The following is a 21352-nucleotide window of genomic DNA, read 5'->3' as shown; positions in this document are numbered from 1 at the left end:
GCATAGAATTGATAATTCTACCCCCACATTGTACTCATAAGATGCAGCCATTGGACAAAACCTTGTTTTAAAGCATTAAAGAATATCTACAACGTTGCAGCAGACAGCTGGGTGGTTGCAAACCAAGGAAAAGGATCACCTGTTGTAGCCGAAATATTTGCTCTTGCTTACAGCAAAACTGCTACAGTTGAGAAATCAGTCAGTGGTTACAAGGCATGTGGACTTTGACCTTTTAACGAAGGCATCTTTATAGATGAAGATTTCATAGCTACACAAATAACCGATGAGCCAGAACCACAGCCACAACAAGAAAAAGGAACAGATTCAAATCCGCAGCGAGACACGCAAGCATCAACATCTGTTGAAGCTGCAGCTGTATTCTCATCTGCCATCCCAACTGTCACCTCAGTCCTGGCTGAATTATGCCAGCCCGTCAAGGCAGTAAAGCGTACTAGAAAACGTAAAACAGAAAAGGCGGAAAACTTGACATCTTCACCATATAAACAAAATTTGAAAAAAAAGGAAAATGTGAAAGACAAGGGAAGGAATAAAAGCAAGAGTAAACAGATCAAATTTCCTACTGAAGACCAAAGCTCTGATGAGGAAGAGTGGCCATGTTTAGTATGTGGTGAACCTTTTAGTAACAGCAAACCCAGAGAGAAGTGGATCTAGTGTCTAACTTGTCAACATTGTGCCCACGAAGAATGTATAACAGGAGAACGCAATTACATTTGTCAAAACTGTGACTCTGATGACGATGAAGACGAGTAAGGCCAGTATTTTTTTATTTTTAGGTTTACGAACAAGAACTTTTGTGCACAAAGGTAGGAGGAAGAAAAAAAAAAAAAAAAAAAAAACCCAACCTGTTTGGGGTGTATCAGTAGGGGTGATTTTTTTTTCTTCTCACTGTTACCTTACGAAATGCGCCACAATAAACTAGAATGGTAACTTTTTTTTTTCTTTAGAGCTATTTGTGGAAGTCGGCAGCAAAAAAAAAAATTAATAAAAGTGAAAAATACGACTTTAAACGGATAGCACCTGGTTTACGGACAAATGTGTCGCTAGCTTTAGGCTAGGCCTACTCTAGATGACTTGGACCTAGGCGTGGTATGATTAAGATTTGAATTGTTCTATTGAATAAATTCAGCATAAATTATCTGTTATTTGGCCTATAGGCCTACTGGATGTCACATTGGGACATTTTTAAATTAGGCCTAGTGACATCATTTTAGAGATTCGCTGTCCTCCGAAACAATATGTCTGAAAGTTGCAAAGTTATTTATTACATATTGATCTACAAATAGCCTAAATGTAGGCCTATGGTAAAATAGCGAAATGTAGCACCTTCAACAGAGTGGGTCCAGTAGGGAACTATGGGACTCGCCCCAACCCCCTCGAGCCTCCAAAATTAAACAAAAAAATATTTCGAAGTGCCTCTCAGTTTTTCTAGCTTTTTAAAAGAAATTTTAATTAGGTTGCCCTTTTCACGAGTCGGTTCATGTGCCCCTTTTCCTAGCCCCCCACCCCCCCAAAAAAAAAAAACCCAAACACAATTTTTTATTTTTTTTGGATCCGCCCTTATTCAAATCTACGTGATATCTTTGATAAATGATATGGTAACAGCGTGTTAGCAGACGACCGAAGCCGTTTCGAAACTATTTGGAACTTGGCCAATCGTGCACCTGCACTTAACCCACGTGATGGAAACAAATTCCCGGCAAAGAAAATGAAATCGTCTGGTTGCAGCACAGCTAGGAAGTTGGAAAAGGTAAATATATTATTCAACTGATAATATTTTGAGTTAAACTGTTTAACCCCCAAATTAATTTGTCCATACATATTGCAGTCATACATGCTGTTGATGTTTGTAGATTTTAAAGGTTGGTTTTTTTGTGTGTTTTTTACATAAAATAGATAAATAAATCATGATTTGAAATTACCCGCATCACAAACCATTGCCATTGGGCTACGTCACTACTATGAGAGTAGTTCATCAAGATAAACGTCTCCGGCACGATATTTATTATTGTGATGTTTATGTTAAAAAACGGACCGTAGATGTTTACCTTGGTGAACTACTATGAGAGTAACTGATTTCTGGTGCTATTAGTATTTTATCTAGTAAATTTTAAGGAATTTCAGGATTTGTAATTACAGATCTCAGTAGCCATGGACAATGTTTTTTTGTAAATAATTTCAGTTTGATTTGATGTAAGAAGAAAAGTAAAAGTCGCAAGTGTTTGGGAAATAACACAGACCTGCACTTGACACAGATTAGACATTAGTAGAAAATCTATACATGAATAAAATTCAAAATGTGTTTTATATCGGTGAATTTGAAACATTTCCGCAATATTTTGCTTAGGCCTATATTCTAAACTATCGAATTCCATCCCCCATCGAATTCCGTCCCATATCACTTCCGCACTCTTTTTAATAAAATTGCGCAGGCACGAACTTTAATACCTCTGCATATGTATCAAATTAAAGCAAGCCTTGATTGATCAACATTGAAAATGACGGTGGAAAAAGCAAAGATTTTTTTTCTCTCGTCCTTGTAGGCCTAATTGTACAGTACCGGGGATTCTATTATTGCATACAGGAACAATATCCAAAGCAAAGGTTATAATATATTAAAACCTTTATAAATGAAGAGACTAAAATTGACAGATCGGTAATGACTGTCTTCTGCATGAGTTTGTCTATATTTAGTAACAAGTCACATGACTGACACTCTCAGTGGAAGGGGGGGGGGGGTATGAACGGCCGTTTGTGTCAGATCCAACATAAGTAGATTGTTTACTGTTTGTAGAAGAAAGCTTTTTCATGTTTCATTCAACTACAAAAGTTGGTAGCACAAGAAAACCACTTTCCTATATTCATGAAAATTTATTCATTGATTACTTGAAAAGCTGTTAAGAGTGGCATGACTGTTTACAAAGCATCTAAAACAAATTAAAATTCTAAAACAAATTCTAAAGACTAAAGAATAAAAAAGCAAGGGGAACTTTCTGATCTTCACCAAAAATGTGTATATATATAATTCATTTACATTTGCTTCATTGACAATCTGTTGTATTGTTCCCTCAATTTTATGATGGGTGTGGTCTTTCATACATTCCACGTTTATGACATTCACACGGGACATACCTGTATCACTATAGTGCAGTCTACGCCAGGAAAGGCGAGTGATGACTCCTGCTCCCCTCCACACTCGTCGGAAGGTTTTAGGAGAGTGGCAAACTGATCGCCTCTCACTAAAATATTTATTTGACACATCAATAGATTGCTCGCCTAGCACAATTTCAGGAGTCATCTTTAGCTCGCCTTGATTTTACTCATGGCGAAGACTGATAGTGTTAAACAAATTACAGATATTCACTTCTTGGTGGGAATTCTACATTTGTTGACAACATAGGTAAGTAATTACAAAAATTTTATTATTATTTTACTTTGTATTGGACGAGGTAAACAATGTTGTTAAATTTATCTGTTTGGTGGATTGAACATGCGCAGTAGTGTTTTCCTGTTAATGGGATGGAATTCGATAGGTCCAGGATACTCTATATAAAAGATATATTTTGTAAAAGAAATATAGATATATTTGAGAAATAAGAAAATCACACCAAAATGGCGAATGATGGACCTTTTATCAGGGATCAAAATTTTTGGTATATGTAAGTACACGTTGAGTGGCAATAAATTTGTCATGTTTGAAGAGAGTATGAGCAAAATATTGTGGAAATATACAATGTATCAAGTTTACCGATATATAACATTTAAAAAATTATGATTATTCATTTATACTAATCTGTGTCAAATGCCTTTGGGAAATAACCCCCACCCCCACCCCCCACTTATTTTTGTGTGCAATTTATAATCCGGCCCACAGGGAACACCTTTTTTCATACTATAAAATTTCCAACAAGTTATTTATTTCTGAGCCAACTGTTTTCTAAATTGCACACAAAAATAGGTGTGGGTTTTTTTTTTCTTCTGTTATTTCCAAAACACATTTTTACTTTTCTTTTTACGTCAAACCAAACTAAAATTATTTACAAAAATAATTTTTGTGCCAATTGTGAAAAAACAATTGGCTCAGAAATAAATAACTTGTAGTAAATACCATAGTGAGTAAACAGCGTTTCCTATGGCAAGGACTATAATTTATTTATTGCACTGAAATTAAAATTAGCAATTGATGTCACGTGAAATTTGTTTGGCGTTTTGTAAATTTTATGTGTATCATCTGACAAAAATAATAAGCAATTCTCCAGAAACTGGTGCCAGTTCAGACACAAATATCGAACAAATTAAAGTTTAAAATTTATGGTTCAAATACAATACTATACAATACAAAATGTTTTATTACCGTGCTTACATATGATGTATATCGTCAACGTCCCTAACTGCGTTATGCTTCCAACTCCGTTCACTTTGTTTTCTCGTGCACGGTTCGCGCAATTAATATCGATTTGTTGTCGTCTGCTTGTTGTGAGGTTTTTCTTTACAGTTCTAGAAAATTTGCATTAACAATAAAAAGTTCAGACAAGTATGTATCTAAATGCAAAACTTTACAAACCCCTAAAACCATTAATTTTACTAAGTCGTTTTTGTTTATTTCTTAAAATTACCGATATCGGGTCCATATGACTCGTAGAAATTAATTTAAAATAGAGGAGGATGAATTAACACCTGATGCATGTCACATGACCTCACACGTGCCAGATCAACAAGGCCAAAGCATTTAATTTTTATGATTTTTAAGACCCGTTAGAATTTGTTTTCAGTTATTATATTCGATCTGCAAAAGGTATGATACATTTTTGTGCCTCTACTGTAGTGAATAGTATTCATAATCCATTCATAACAATTGTACATAATTTTGAGTGTATAAATTGTGTTAATTTAAATTAAGAATCGATTCATTAAAAAAAAGAAGAGATTTTACAAACTATTCTGGCTCATTCCAGGTTACATGTGTTACGTCACTTCAGACTCACTTTGGGTGAAAATGTGTGTAAATTAGAAATTTATGAAAGGGCTCCTGTTATAACCTACTGATTATTACTAATCCTACTTTAGTAGTTCACAAAATAAAACAAGAAACATTGGCTAAATTTCAAAGATATTTGTAATGGCTTAGATTTGATTGCGTTACTTGTGTTACATTCACACGACAGACATTTTTCTATGAGATTTGAAAGTTGCCAAAGTTCTGTGAGTTTACAAGTGATAATAAAAACTTTTATGTTGCTTTTAATCTCCAAAATGTAAGTGAATATGTATCGGAAAAGAATAATCTCATTACTCAAACATTTGTTTTCCAAATCATTAAAATGTAGTGTTACGTGTGTTACATAAATTTGTTCCGTGTGTTACGTGTCTTGATTTGAAAAACTGTGAAAATAAAATGAAGTAAAACAAATAAAATTTGTTTGCGATAGGATGCTTACAACATCAGCTTGTAAGCATCCTATCGCAAACAAATTTTATTTGTTTTACTTCATTTTATTTTTAGTGACTGTTAATAATTTTTTTATCAGAAAAGTTAAGTAATTCTGTTCTCAGGGGTGGATTTAGAGGAGGTTGGCACCACCCGCCTTTTTTCAGTGGCAAATATCACTCAAATAATATTGCCTGTTTACGCTCATTCACTCATACTTGTAGTACTAATATTCCAGTCAGTGCATCCTGAACCTCCTTTTACAAAATCTAACATCAGACTTGTCAAAGTAAGAAAAGAAAGAAATGTTTTATTTAACGACGCACTCAACACATTTTATTTACGATTATATGGCGTCAGACATATGGTTAAGGACCACACAGATTTTGAGAGGAAACCCGCTGTCACCACTACATGGGCTACTCTTTCCGATTAGCAGCAAGGGATCTTTTATTTGGGCATTTTTTTTTTAAAGTTTAAATATTATTATGATTTAATACATATTTAAAAAATTAATAATATTTTATCCAAAAATGTTAAGAACATGAACAAGAAATAAAAAATTTAATTAGTACATTTACGGTATTACACTTACAGCCTTACAGGTTGCGTTACATTATCATTTGTGGTTAGTGTAAGTACCAAAGACAAATTTATATAAATCTTATAAATTAATATTCAGTTTTTACTATAATGAGGAACGGTGGCGTGGTACTTATTTAAAATCATTATAATGATGCAATAAACATTGTATTTTCATTAAATTGATTAATCATAAGTAAAACCTCATTACGGACATCGTGTGAAATATACCGGAATTATACCCATTTCCGTGCGTAACTTTATGTCAATGTCAAACACAACATTTTTTAATTGTACAAAAATAATTTCTTGAAGAGTACCCTTATAACCAACATTTTACTGCACAAACATACAAAATTAACTGACACAAGTATGTTTATACAGCTAATTGGTATTTTCGTTGTCTTGCTGTGACATGTGATTTTAACATGCATCGTGTGTATTGCTGTCAACTCGGAGTCTGGCAGTTCAGATTCGTCATAGTTGCATTATGTAATCCAGTGGGAAGACATTTTACAATTCAGAGTGTTTATGCAACACTGAATGTCAATACACAGCCTGTTGAATTAGCGGCAACACGCTTCGTAGCCATTACGATGACAACAAACATTATAATAACACCTCATTTTATAAACTCCATGTGCTTTTTTAACAATATAAATAGGCTATCCCACAATTCTCACTTCGGCAAAGGTTAAACAGTCGGGACAATTCGGCCTGTTACATTCTCAGAAAACGAAAGTAGTCGACATTTTCCGAATGAAAAAAAAAAGGTAGAGTTACTTCCCTTATGTTATTTTGACAAAAGAGGATAGAATTTTTTTTTTTATGCTTACAAAAATGTCATTTAACAGTAGAAACTGTCTCCCGCACAGGAGAAAAGAGATTTGATCAAATACCGGGAGACTCCCGCGGAATCCAGGAGGGTTGACAGGTCTGCCTGTTATATGAAGAGAAAAGAAAGAGGTGGTAAATCTTAAGATACCCAGTTGTCTATGACTATATACTCACTCATTTTGGTATTAACCAACAACATTTTAAGCAATGAACAAACTTAACTCTTTTTTTATGTTTTGTTTTGTTTGCAGGTGTTATATTTTCAAATAGCGGCACACACAAAATTATCTTGCTGTTTATGATAATTGATATAAATGTTCTTTAACATTAATATACATATCCAAAATATTTAAAAAAAACACTTTTTGAATTTATAAGATTAATTTTAATTTTTGTATCCCAGGATGAGTTTGGGTGGAATGAGCCTTCTCTGGTATGAACGTAAGGCCTATCAGTATTGGCATCAAATGTTAGCGATGAGTGTTGGTAAAACGTGGACCGGACCAGAACGCTTGATAAATTGAATTTTCGTTTGAACGAAATATTAAACAAAGTGTTCATCAACTGTGCATAGTTAAGAAACATATATTTTTTCATGTAGTGGCCTTAAAAATGGAAAATGATGAACCGCACATGCGCAGTGTGATATTTTTTGCAAATGATTGCACCTGAAAGAAAGAAAGAAATGTTTTATTTAACAACGCACTCAACACATTTTATTTACGGTTATATGGCGTCAGACATATGGTTAAGGACCACACAGATTTTGAGAGGAAACCCGCTGTCGCCACTACATGGGCTACTCTTTCCGATTAGCAGCAAGGGTTCTTTTATTTGCGCTTCCCACAGGCAGGATAGCACAAACCATGGGCTTTGTTGAACCAGTTATGGATCACTGGTCGGTGCAAGTGGTTTACACCTACCCATTGAGCCTTGCGGAGCAATCACTCAGGGTTTGGAGTCAGTATCTGGATTAAAAATCCCATGTCTCGACTGGGATCTGAACCCAGTACCTACCAGCCTGTAGACTGATGGCCTACCACGACGCCACCGAGGGCGGTGCATGCACCTGAATGCAGTTAGATACATCGCACTCTTTACGTCCACATTGTTGATGTTTTACGTTAGTTGATTGCAATCTATTTTTTTTCACGTATCATACCTGAAAAATCTAGAATAGTATTTCCATAAATATTGTATTTGTGTTTTTGTCGTTAGGTGAACGCAGTTTGGGATGTCAATGATACATTTAAACGCAGTCTGGTAACCCAGCAATAAAGCTAATGATAAGAATAATAAACGACTAAATATATACATTAAATTTGAAAAAAAATTAAACAATTTATAGTTATAGTTATTGTGCTATAACAACTTGCCACATATCATTTAATAACTGTGTTTTAGTTAAATAAACAATTTCTTGATGTATCCATTGTCCTAACAGAGCTGTGCTATTATTACAAGATAATAAGGCAGGGCAGTTGATAATATAGTAGCATTTTACTGTTTTTATTCAAGAAAAATATTAGTAGTATACTTTCCCAGAAAATTAGGACTCTGGATCTTGAAAAAAAGTTAGTGCTGCATTTGATTGAAAAGAGACCACACATATTTGTAATTAATGCAGGGCGCACATTAAGTTGATACTCTTTCTATGTCTCTTTGGACTAATTTGTAATCTACAAGATATGACATCGTATTCAATATATGACCCTCTGACATGATGCAATATTTATCATACGAAGTGGTTGTAGTGTCATACTGGTCCGAAATAGAAATTCACCTGCTAAAACCACCAAAAAATAGCAAATAATTGTTTCAAGAGGGAGATGGATGTATGATTATCTCATCTGCTATTTAACTCGTGATTCTGTAATATTTTAATTCTAAAATACTTTTCAGAGGTCCTAACTTTTTGCACACTATCACTTTGTGTGTGCTGTCTTATTTTGAACAGGACATATTTCTTTTGACCTGCTGTATTTAAAAATTAACAGCAGGCCACATTTTACTTCTTATTTTGAGCCTTGCATGAGGCATAATATATCATGACAATGTGTGTTTAAATATTAGTTTCTAAATATTTTTAATTACAGAAGGAAATGAGCTACCATGCTATTTCTATGCGTGTGCGGCGGCGCCAGTCTGATGCAAAGTGGAGAGCCAGTGTAGCTTCTTGCTATGACACACTGAAGTTCATCATTCAAGATAGCAAAAAAATGGCAAAGAAAAAGATTTCAAAGGTAAAAGGCCTCTTTTCCCTTATTCTAAATAAATTCATTGATTAATTATGATATGGGGCAATTATGTTATGTAACTATTTGTCAAGATTTTAGACCTGATTTCTTCTTATTTCTTGCAACTTAAAACAATACCGACAATGAAAATCAATTAACTGATTAAATATCTAGATGGAATAACAGTCCTTGGCTTTTGAAAAACAAAGGCGAGTGGAAAATTGCACACCTCAAAATACTTAAAGGAGACCGGACACCAAAAGACATGTAGTGTGTAATGGATTAAGTTAGCGTCAAATACCGCATTACTCTAACGCCCAGCTCGCTGCGAGGCACTGGTCAGCTGCGTGTCTTAGGTTTGGGGTAAAAACAGAAGTGGGCGGGATTATGCATAGATCTGAACGAAAGCAAGGCAATACGTCATCGGAGAGAGTTACCAAGCAATACCGGTACACGTGTTGATTCTTTGGTTGTGCCTTTTAGTCTTTTTTTTTTTTGTCTCCAGGTTTATCGGAAATTTAATTTACAAGATAATTAGTGTTATTATATACTGTCGACGTAATTATATTATGGTTAACTGCGCAGTGTTTAACTGCAACAATAACAGCAATGCATCCCAAGAAACGGCCAACATCATGGTTTCGATTTCCAAAAAACCCGAAAGTTGTTTTAAAACATGGACGCATTATTGTCGTCGAACGGGCTTTACACCAACTAAATACAGCAGGTTATGGTACATTTACAATGTGAAAATTAAAACAAGTATGTACTTAAGATATACATTAAATAAAGGTATTGCAATTTGTTCACATACGAATATTTAAACTTCACATTTATTTACCTATAATTACCAAATTAATTTTCACCGACAGCCCATAACGACTCCATACTAACGTCTCTTGATCTAGTTGGTTTAACGTCAGTTCAGTATATTGTCATTAAAATTAAAATGCTAACACTTTGGCATGAACAACATATGTACTCTGGCCAGAAGGAATGATGGTTAAATAATTTTAAAGCTAATGTCGATTATTAAAGCATAATAAAATTGTACTTTTCAATGCTTTCTGTATGTCATATTAAAAATACTCCACACCAAATAATTATTTTAATACCTACCCTTGGCTTCTGCCAGAGGGTGCGGAGGGTAAACTTACATGTATGTACTAAAAAATCTCAGAAATTAATGTATATATATATGTTTTATTTTTTCGATAGCTTATAGTAACATAATTGCTGTTTAAAATTTGTAAAAGTGCATGAAATAAAATGTTCAATAAAAAAACATTTTAAACCTATAACCACCCAATATACTCCTTTGAATATATTTAGTTTTTACAGGCCCGTAGGAACGACTTGGGGGGGGCGGGGGGGGGGCACTGACGGACCGGGTATAAACTACATCAGATTTTGGTTACAATGGCGAAAAGCTCACAAGTGGGGGGCACCCCCACCCCCACACACACAGTTCCTACGGGCCTGTTTTATTACGTACCCTCAAATTATTTTCTGACAGAAAACCTGGTACCTTTGGCAGAGGTTGAAACAATTGGTCGTCTAATTTTTGACTGTTACCATAAAATAATACAATTAATCACTTTTGGCATCTAGCAATTTAAAGCAAAATTAACAATAGTTACCACATGGAATAAGCATCATATATTATTTTGTTTTACCTGTAATATATTTTCATCAGGACTTCCTTCTTCCTCCATGAATGATTAAAGAAAATAACACTGGATATATTGTAATTATTGTTTATTTTATTCCAATATATAACATATGTGTTTTATGTCAGTATGTGGAGCAAACTACCTGAAACAGTTGGTTTGAAATCATGATTACAAAATCCTAAAGATAAAAGGAACTGGTTCCTAACTTCACCCTCTACACATTATCTACATTTGTATAGGCCTGTAGGAACGATATTTGAAGTGTGTGTGTGTGTGGTGGGGGGGGGGGATACAGTCTCTAGTGAGGGATACAAACTAGATTTTTATCTTTATATCATCTTTATTTATGCAAAGTAGTGAAAATTTAAAACATACATTTTCATCCTAGAGCAATCCTAGTGCGATGGAGAACAAACCCCTAGGCCCGCCCCTCTCCAGTTCCTACGGGCCTGTTGTATTTTATATTAATAAATGCAAAGACTACATAATAATATTGTCGATAAGACATGTTAGTTGTAAAGTGATTGTCAGTATGTGGCAACAGTATAATATTTTCCAACATTTCTGTGTTTCTGTACCCGGCTGTGGACAGTTTCGGCAGACTGGTAACACATTTTCTTAATAATTAAAAGTACACGGTTTAATCAAACACATCAAAACTTGGAGGGTAACTAGTTAAGAGAACAAAGTTTTTTGTTAAATTATTATATCTTGCTTTGGTGAGGAGAGGACACTTTTTGCAAATTTGCGAAATCGGCCTATGGAATATCCACTGACGTGTCATATTTACATCTATGCTGAACAAGATTTATGATGAAATATTATTACATTTTGTGTGCTTTTCTTCTAATTAGGTCCATTTGCTTCAGTTTACATTAAAAATGTCATAAAAAATTATGTTTTAAAAAAAATGCTTGTGTGCTAGTCTTATGACCGTGTGGCTTCCTCATCTTTGTTGGCAGTTGATTCATCCGAATTTTCGTCTAAGACATTTCCAGGATTAGGGACAAAGTCTCTGATAAGTGGTTCAAACTGATACGGTTTGATGCCATTAGCACAAGCTGGACACAATTCTTCGTCACTCGAATCGCTAAGTTCGTCCATGCTGCTTGGTAGTTTCTTCAGTTTTCCTCTCATCGATGACGTCACGGGTCTAGCTCATCAATTGTCGACAGTTTCCGGCAAACATCGGAGATCGGCGAAAAAAAAACCCCAAACCAAGACTTGCACGCTTAACTTAGTCAATAAGGGGAGCGCTGTAGTTGCGTGTTGTGGTTTATGACGGCAAACAATTCATTACGCCGTATATATGGTTTGGTGTCCGGTCTCCTTTAAGCAAATGAAAAATCGCACTCATCGAAATGCTAAGGCGGATGAAAACCAAGCATTATTAATTTATGAACTAATTGGTACATGTAAATGCAGAAATGAAACAATAAACCATTGATGCTTTCTTCTAATTTTATGTTGTTTGGTTCATTAGTGTAGTCTGACTTCTGTTCTCTTTCAGGAATGGAGTTATAATTTATTAAAAAGTTTCAGGAGTAGTACTATAGAAATATAATTATGACATGTATACACTGATGCAGACAATTTGATTGTTTAATTGCAATATGTACTATTCAGATAATTTGATGCACACAGTTATATACTACTCAAAAGAATTTAAGGGACAGACGATATTTTCGACATTATTTTCTGAATGTCAATTATATTAGCTAGACCATAATGTCACGCATGGTATTGTTCCATTTTGATGAAAGTGGGTCTAAGCAACTCATAAATGAATTAAAATCCACTGTCAATGTCATTGACACTGTCGACTAGTTCTAATGGCGAAAACATGCTTACATTTGCACGTAAATTAGGGCGAAAGCGAAAGGTCTGCTAAGTGCCCATAACTTGCTTTTTCACAAAGCGCTTCATTTGCAATCTTTGCACGTGTATTCCATGTTCCCAATGCTGAATTTCCGTATAATTGGAGCTTGCGTTCGTGTACGGTGCACACTCCAAATTCGACAATGGTACGACTTCAACTGACTATCGAAGATCGAGGAAGGGCTATTGCTTGGCTTCAGGATGGCAATACGCAAAGAAATGTTGCTCTGAGACTTGGTGTCAGTCAGAGTGTCGTTGGCCGACTGTGGCAACGGTACAAAGCAACGAATTCTGTTCGAAATCGTCCACGTTCGGGAAGACCCCGAAGCACCACAAATAGAGATGACCGCTTCATCACCAATATGGCTCTACGTCAACGCACAACCACTGCACGCCGATTACGTGACAATCTGCGGACTGCGACTGGAACTCGAGTGTCTGATCAAACCATACGCAATCGTCTGAGAGCCAATAATCTACACTGCCGTCGCCAGACTGTTCGACCACCACTCCTACCACGTCACAAAACGGCCAGACGTCACTGGTGCACGCTTCATCTGCAGTGGCAACGTGTTCAGTGGGGTCGAGTGATGTTCACTGATGAGTCCAGGTTTAGTCTCCAGTTCAACGACGGTCGGGTTTGTGTCTACAGACGTCCTGGAGAGCGCTTCGCTGACGTTAACGTTAGACAACGTCACCGGTTCGGTGGTGGCAGCGTCATGGTGTGGGGCGGCATCTCTATCCACCACAGGACCCCCCTCTATGTGGTTGGCAATCTGAATGGAATCCGCTATCTGAATGAGATTATCCGGCCGTTGGTTCTCCCAGGCGTTCAGCAGATTGGCGGCGGGGCAGTTCTGCAGGATGACAATGCCAGACCCCACCGCGCCAGGGTGGTAACGGACTTTCTCAGACAACAAGGTATCGCCAGGATGGATTGGCCAGCATATTTGCCTGACTTGGCCCCAATAGAGCACGCCTGGGACGAATTAGGCAGGAGAGTTCGGGATAACCATGCCCCTCCGGCCAACCTTCATGATCTGGGTCAACTTCTTATGGCAGAGTGGCAGGCCATTCCCCAAGAGTTCTTCAGATGTCTGATCAACAGCATGAGGCAACGATGTGTCGAGTGTATTCACGCCAGGGGTGGATTCACACACTATTAAACGAATGTTCTAATGTGTAAAATCCATGTTTGACAACCATCAACTTTGACAGCATGTCATGTGACTTTCTTGTATACAGTGACGTTTATTTGTGGGGTTTTGTAAATATGGAACAATAAATAAAAATGTTGGTGTAGTTTACATCATCAATCTAATACACTCTGAAACTTATTTGGTTATAAATTTTTGACCCTTAAATTCTTTTGAGTAGTATATATATATATACCTTTTCAGTGTTAGATGGTTTGATGAACGTGCAGCTAAACATATCTTGTCTTGAATTTCATTATTATGTACAACGAATAAAATCTGTCATTACAAAGGATTTTATTCGAAATGTGGGATGCCATAATAAAGATAATTTAAAAAACCCATAATTCTGGACACCATCATCAATGCGTAATAAGTTGTCGAACGTGTGCATGCAGAATTTCAAGAGTAAAAATAATCTGACTCCAATAGCTCTGATTGGTCAGTATTCCACTGCATACTGAGTCCTGTGCATCAGATCATGTTCCAGTCACATGCATGGTCTGTGACTTTCTAACAAACGAAACAAAAATTAAATAGTCGGCAATGATCATTGATTACTGTTACTGTAGTGTGTATATATGTATATATAAATAACATATGCTCATTCATAAACCTCTGGCTGAAATACAAATATTTAAATGAAGTTTTATTTGATTTTTTTTTTTTAAACAAAAAAGAAAAATAATAGACATAAAAAAACCCACCTAGGCTTATTCCCACAAACCTATTATCATTTCTTTTCCTTCTTTTTATTATTTTGTCTAAATTTCATTTCTTTTTCTTTCTTTTTTAAAGAAAGTATAAAATTACACGATTGCCAGTTTTGGAACCTCACATAAGCTTTGTAGGCTAACAGATATGAACTAATTGAGACAATTTTACCGACTTCGCTGATTTCCATAACGAGTTCATTTGTGTAGGCTACAGAAGCCACTATTTAATTCAATCCCTTTTCTCTTTTTGTCAAAACTATATGAACAGTATAAATGAGATATCCTTATCAGACATTGTGATCTATTCCCTTAAAAAAGTGGACTGTTTCTAATTAATAATAAATTTAATGGGCAAAGAAGTTTTGATCGGATTGGTACGTTGTCTGCTAAACCTGTGTTTTCCGATTTGTATAGCAAAGATAAGTACCAGTCGTATATTAAGATCTTGCATGGATGCTACCTTTCTCGTAACTTTTTTTCTTCTGGTATTATTAAACGGATCTTTCTATCAGTAAAGTAAATAGTGGCAATCAATATACAAAATTATTTTACGTGCACTGTTTGTTAAGTGTAACATGCATTATTTTTCACACTCGCCAGATTGAAATTACTTGTGCTGCACGAGCGCGACCGCACCCGCGCACCTTAAAAACATTGAATAATATTATGGTAATGTGAAAAAGTAGGTCTACTAGATAATTATGGTGTATGCAGCAGGGAACATTTTGTTTTCAAAATCATGATTATCAATATTTCTAGTCAATTAAAAATTGATTAACATCTATACTGTAATGTTTTAAAATTGTGTATTGATCTTTGAAACTTACATAGCGAACATGATACTGAACAAAATGAAAATGTTCCTTGTGCAGTCCATCCCATAAATGATTTACTAATGTGTAATTAATGTGGGTTCAGATCTAGACAGCACGGTTGATCATCTTGTTCGATTTGAAACATTTTGTAGAGAAGATTTCATCCATAATCAGCACTTGGTTTCAGTGTTTTTTTATTTGGAAAAAGCTTACGATACCACATGAAAGTATGGGATTTTAAAAGACCTCCATGGCATGAGTCTTATAGAGGTCGACTTCCAGTTTTTATTTCTCAATTTTTAAAAGATAGATCTTTTTAAAGTCCGGATCGGGTCGACTTTGTCCGATATTACCGGCCTCGGTGGCGTCGTGGTTAGGCCATCGGTCTACAGGCTGGTAGGTACTGGGTTCGGATCCCAGTCGAGGCATGAGATTTTTAATCTAGATACCGACTCCAAACCCTGAGTGAGTGCTCCGCAAGGCTCAATGGGTAGGTGTAAACCACTTGCACTGACCAGTGATCCATAACTGGTTCAACAAAGCCCATGGTTTGTGCTATCCTGTCTGTGGGAAGCGCAAATAAAAGATCCCTTGCTGCTAATCGGAAAGAGTAGCCCATGTAGTGGCGACAGTGGGTTTCCTCTCAAAATCTGTGTGGTCCTTAACCATATGTCTGACGCCATATAACCGTAAAATAAATGTGTTGAGTGCGTCGTTAAATAAAATATTTCTTTCTTTCTTTCTTTGTCCGATATTCACCAACAAAAGATGGGTGTACCTCAAGGTAGTATCCTGTCTGTATCTTTATTTTCTTTGAAAATTAACAGCATCACCCAGTATTTAACACCTGGTGTGGATTGCTTCTTATATGTCAATGATTTTCAGACTTGCCATAGGTTGTCCATGCAATATGAGTTTTATTGAATGTAAGTTTCAGCTTTTTTTTAATAAACTTCATCAATGGGCAACTGATAATGGGTGTAGATTCTCAAAGGCAAAAATGGTTTGTATGCATATCTGCCAGAAAAGAGATCTCCACTTAGATCCACAGTTGTTTCTGGACAAAAAACTGATTCCATTTGTGGAGGAGACCAAATATCTGGGGGTTATATTTGACAGGAAGCTATCTTTTGTGCCCCATCTTAAATATGTTAAAAAGAAGGGCTTAAATTTAAACTCAATATTTTAAAGGTTAATGGTAATACGGAATGGGGAGCAGACCGCATGGTTAAGCTCCATCTGTATAGATCTCTTGTGAGGTCAAAACTTGATTATGGATCTTACTTGCAGATGCTAGATTATATACACAACCAGGAACGTAGGCTTTGTCTTGGTGCATTTAGAACATCTGTTGAGAGCTTGTTTGGGTGTTAGATGTGCAAAGCTTTCTCTGCAGTATGCTACCAAGATTAAATCATTACCGAAACATCCTACACATAATGCGGTGTTTGATAACAAATATATGAAATTGTTTGATGCAAGGCCAAATGCTGTTCGTATATTTTGTCTTCGCATTCAGAGTTTTTTTGTCGATTTCCAACATTGATTTAGCAGATGCTTTGGAAACTCCTTCATATTTTGTTTTACCACCTTGGTGTATTTCACCACCTAAAATTGTGTATGATCTTGTGCATCCGAAGAAAGATTATACAGATGCTGTTGTGTACAAGCAATTTTTCTTAGAAATTCAAGACAAGTAAGGTGATTACATTCCTGTTTATACAGACGGATCACGGGATGGGAATTTTGTGGCTTGTGCTACAGTTTTTCCATAAGACACAATACTTTCCATGAAACTGCCTGACTCGACATCAATCTTTAGTGCTGAAGTTAGGGCAGTCATTAAAGCCTTAGAAGAATTAAATCAAGGATTCTATTGCATCCAAATTTATTGTTTTTACCGACTCACTTTCGTGTCTCCAAGCTTTACGCAATATGAAGCTGGAACATCCCTTAAGTGGGATGATGATACGAAAGTGTGTCTTTTTATCCATTCCAAATAAAGATATTGTATTTTGTTGGGTGCCTAGCCATGTTGGCAGCAGCGGTAATGAAAAGGCAGATTCAGCTTCCAAGTCTGCTTTGGATTTGCCTCATGCCAGGGTTGGTGTGCCTTATACTGATTTTAAACATAGTATCAACCAATTTATCTTTTTAAATTTGGCAAAATTATTGGGACAGTGCAGTTGTGAACAAGCTTCATGCTATCAAGCCAGTCTTTTATCTTGAAGAAAGATCCTACACCTCTTTTTGAACACTCAGTGTACTCTGACGCTACGCCACATTTTGGTGGAGTGCCATCATCTCAAAGAAAGTAGAAAAGATATATTTGGACAATGAAATGTGTTGGAATCATTTCGATTCCATCCAGAACTTTTATTACAATTTTTACGTGATATAAAGTATACTGACTTTAAATTTTAATTTGATCATCTATCTGTGATATTTGGGTGGTTTTTTTACTGTTTTTATTTAACTGTTGAATTTTTAACTTGATATTTATCATCACATTATTTTTGCATTTACCATAGTTTGACACCCAATAACCGATCAGCGGTTGCAAAATGAAGTACTAGAAGGCGTTGGAACTGTCAGAGTAGGAGTTGATGTGTGTGTGTGGGAGGGGGTTATCGAGAGCTACAGACACTCAGTAATGGGGGAACGGGGGGGGGGGGGGGGGGGGGGGGGGGGGGGGGGCGCTATATGGGCCGGAGTCTGTTACCCCAGAAGTGTGCAATGTAGTCCACTAGTAATGCATATAGTTGGCCCCTGCATGTGCATTAACCTCACCGTGGTGCAGGGGTGAACATTCTTTTATAGAATGGCCAATAAATGCACATCTCCTCGTATGAAGCGCTTTGTTTGCCGTGAGGTGCGACCCGTGAAAATGGACGATGGGATCCTGGTGCTTGAGTTGGGGCATACCTGCGGGTATGACTTCTGGCAATACATCACTTTGGACGGGTGGTCAGGAAGGCGCAACCTGATCAATCGGCTGGTCACGTCAAGCTCAAGAGCAAACCAACCCCTGTTTTGCTCTTGGGGCGTTGGCTAAGGTCAATCGGGTAAACTAACGTTTTTTCTTTACTTTGCCTGCGTATATTAACCATGTATCCCTGGCATGTATGTCTGCTGGTTATCCGCAGCATCGTGTCCCCTTGTTGGACTCTGTGGTGGGTGGGGGGCATGGTTGACAAATAATGATTCATTTAACATGGATACTACTAAATTAAAAACAACAGATGGGGCCCTGAAAAGGGTCCACACCGATGTTTTGGACTCCTCATCTTTTGATGAAGAGTCCATGACTGCCTCAAAATCAATTACGAAGAAATCACATGTGATCTCTTCAAATTGGCCAAGGTTCCTCGTCATCAGTTCCACTGATGATGGGGCCTTGAAAAAATTGTCACCTTTTGCAATTCAAAAGGGGCTCGTCGGTCTAGCCGGGGAGCCAAAAAATGTTACAAAAATGAAAAACGGATCGCTGTTGGTTGAATGTTTGACAGAAAAGCATTCTAAATGTCTTCTCAGGTCGACTATTCTAGCCAACATTCGCATCATCGTACTGCCACACACTTCTCTCAACTCCTCGAAGGGAGTTATCAGATGCCGAGATTTGGAAGGTGTTCATGATGAGGAAATCTGTGACAATCTTACTTCAGAAGATGTCACAGTCGTCAGGAGAATAAAGGTTTGGAGGAACAACGAATTGGTTCCAACGAATACCTTTATTCTAACATTCAGTACTCCTACCCTTCCACATTCGATTAAGGCTGGATACCTCAACATTCCTGTTGAGCCTTTCATTCCTAATCCACTTCGATGCTTCAAATGCCAGAAATATGGCCATGGTCAAAATACCTGTCGAGGCAAACTGACATGTGCTTGTTGCGGTCAGTTTGACCATGACAGTAAAACTTGCAAAAAAGACCTTGTATGTACAAACTGCAAGGGAGATCATTTCACGTACTCGAGAGAGTGCCCGATGTGGAAAAAGGAAAAGAAAGTTCAGGAGGTTAGGGTTGAGAAACGTCTAACCTTTGCCGATGCCAGAAAACTGGTGGAGAGATTTCAACCTGCTAGAGTAGCAGCATCATATGCTGTTGCTGCTGCAGTGAAGGTCTCCACCAGAAGTATTTCAGTAAATACAGACTTGACGTGGCAATGCGATGATGCAAAGTACAAAAAACTATCCGATGTTGTAAACGTGGAAAAGAAAACTGCAAAAGCTGCTCAGCAGCAGAAGGAGGCAGCTCAGAAAAAGAAGCAAGCTCCTGCCAATGCTACCACCTCCACACAGGTGTCCTTGGACACAAACAAATCATCAGTTGGGTTGAGTACTGGGATGCCAGTTCCCAGCCTACCCAAGTTAAAAAGCAAACCAGCGAAGAAGGATCACACCTCTGGGCGGCTTAAAAAAGCCGAACAGAACTTAACAACAAGTAATATGTTTCAGGCTCTGGATGATGGAGGTGATGAGATGGAAGTCTCATCACTTGATTATCCAGGAACAAAACGACCACCACCAAAGCCAAAGATAACTCCCATACTTCCTCCCGATGGCGAATAAAGTCATCCAGTGGAACTGTCGTGGGCTTAGGCCCAATTTTGATGAATTAAGTCTACTAATTCAAAAATATAATCCTATTGCGGTATGTCTTCAGGAGACTTTCCTGAAGGACACTGACAATATTAATATTAGAGGGTTTAACCTCTATCACAAGTTTCAGGAAACTGATAACAGAGCTGGGGGTGTTTCCATTTTAGTAAATGAAAATATCCCTCAGAGTGTAATTACATTAAATACTAATTTGCAAGCTGTAATTTGCAAGGTCACAGCCCATAAAACTATAACTTTATGCTCTCTCTATTTGCCGCCTCGTAATAATTTCAACTTCAATCCCAAAGATCTTCAAGATCTCTTCGACCAACTCCCTAGCCCTTTTGTGGTTATGGGAGATTTCAATGGTCACCACACTTTGTGGGGATGCGAGGATGTAAATACTCGAGGCAAACAATTAGAAGACTTAATTCTCAAAAATGACTTAATTATATTCAACGATAAAAGTTGAACTTATTTTCACGCTGCAAGTGGCTCTTTCACTTCAATTGATCTAACTTTATGTAGTCCATCACTGTTTCTGGATTTTTCCTGGAAAGTCGGTCCAGACCCCTGTGGCAGTGACCACTTTCCGATTTTTTTGGAGAATGATGGACCACCATCACTTGAAAGAGTTCAAAGATGGAAGTTATGGAGGGCTGACTGGGATCAGTTTCAGCATCTATGCAGCACTCGTCTGCAACAATCTGCCATTGATGATGCTGACGATCTCATGTCCTCTTTTACTTCCATTTTGAAAGAAATTGCAGAAGAAACTATTCCCAAGACTTCGGCAGTGCCGAAACGTTTCACTAAACCATGGTTCAATGAATCTTGCAAAGATGCTATTAAGGAACGAAACAGGCACATTGAGAGGTTTAAACAGGCCCTTCTCTTCGGAGGAGTTGCAGGATGCTCTTCGAAAAGCCCATGATACTTCGGTGGGACCAGATGAAATACATTACCAACTACTAAAACACTTACCCAAATCTTCTCTTTTAGTTCTTTTGAACATCTTTAATAAAATCTGGAGTTCTGGTGACTTTCCTTCTGATTGGAGGAAGGCTATTATAATTCCTATTCCAAAGCCTGGCAAGGATCCTACTGACCCTACCAGTTACCGCCCCATCGCTCTCACAAGCTGCATCTGCAAAACTGTGGAACGAATGATCAATCGTAGACTTGTCTGGTTTCTCGAGTCCCACAAATTGCTTACTAACGTGCAATGTGGGTTCAGATCCAGTCGAGGTACGGGTGATCATCTCGTTCGTTTTGAAACGTTTTGTCGCGAGGCCTTCGTCAATAATCAACACCTGGTTTCAGTGTTCTTTGATTTGGAAAAGGCCTACGATACCACATGGAAGTATGG

At 37.2% G+C, this 21352-nt stretch overlaps 1 protein-coding gene across 1 annotated transcript in view; it reads left to right on the top strand.

The window, feature by feature from the left end:
• Positions 1–283: 283 nt before the first annotated feature.
• Positions 284–21352, top strand: part of LOC121381511 — a 72963-nt gene continuing 51894 nt past the window's right edge. The window contains exons 1-5 of the mRNA XM_041510834.1: positions 284–441; positions 1624–1768; positions 7269–7298; positions 8084–8128; positions 8962–9108. Of these exons, the coding sequence (XP_041366768.1) occupies positions 284–441; positions 1624–1768; positions 7269–7298; positions 8084–8128; positions 8962–9108 (525 nt within the window). The remainder of the gene's footprint in view (positions 442–1623; positions 1769–7268; positions 7299–8083; positions 8129–8961; positions 9109–21352) is intronic.

The sequence above is a fragment of the Gigantopelta aegis genome, chromosome 9, assembly GCF_016097555.1.
Source record: "Gigantopelta aegis isolate Gae_Host chromosome 9, Gae_host_genome, whole genome shotgun sequence".
In the NCBI taxonomy this organism is placed as follows: Eukaryota; Metazoa; Mollusca; class Gastropoda; order Neomphalida; family Peltospiridae; genus Gigantopelta; species Gigantopelta aegis.
Note: the sequence above shows the minus strand (reverse complement) of the source record. Positions and strands in the feature narration are given on the sequence as shown.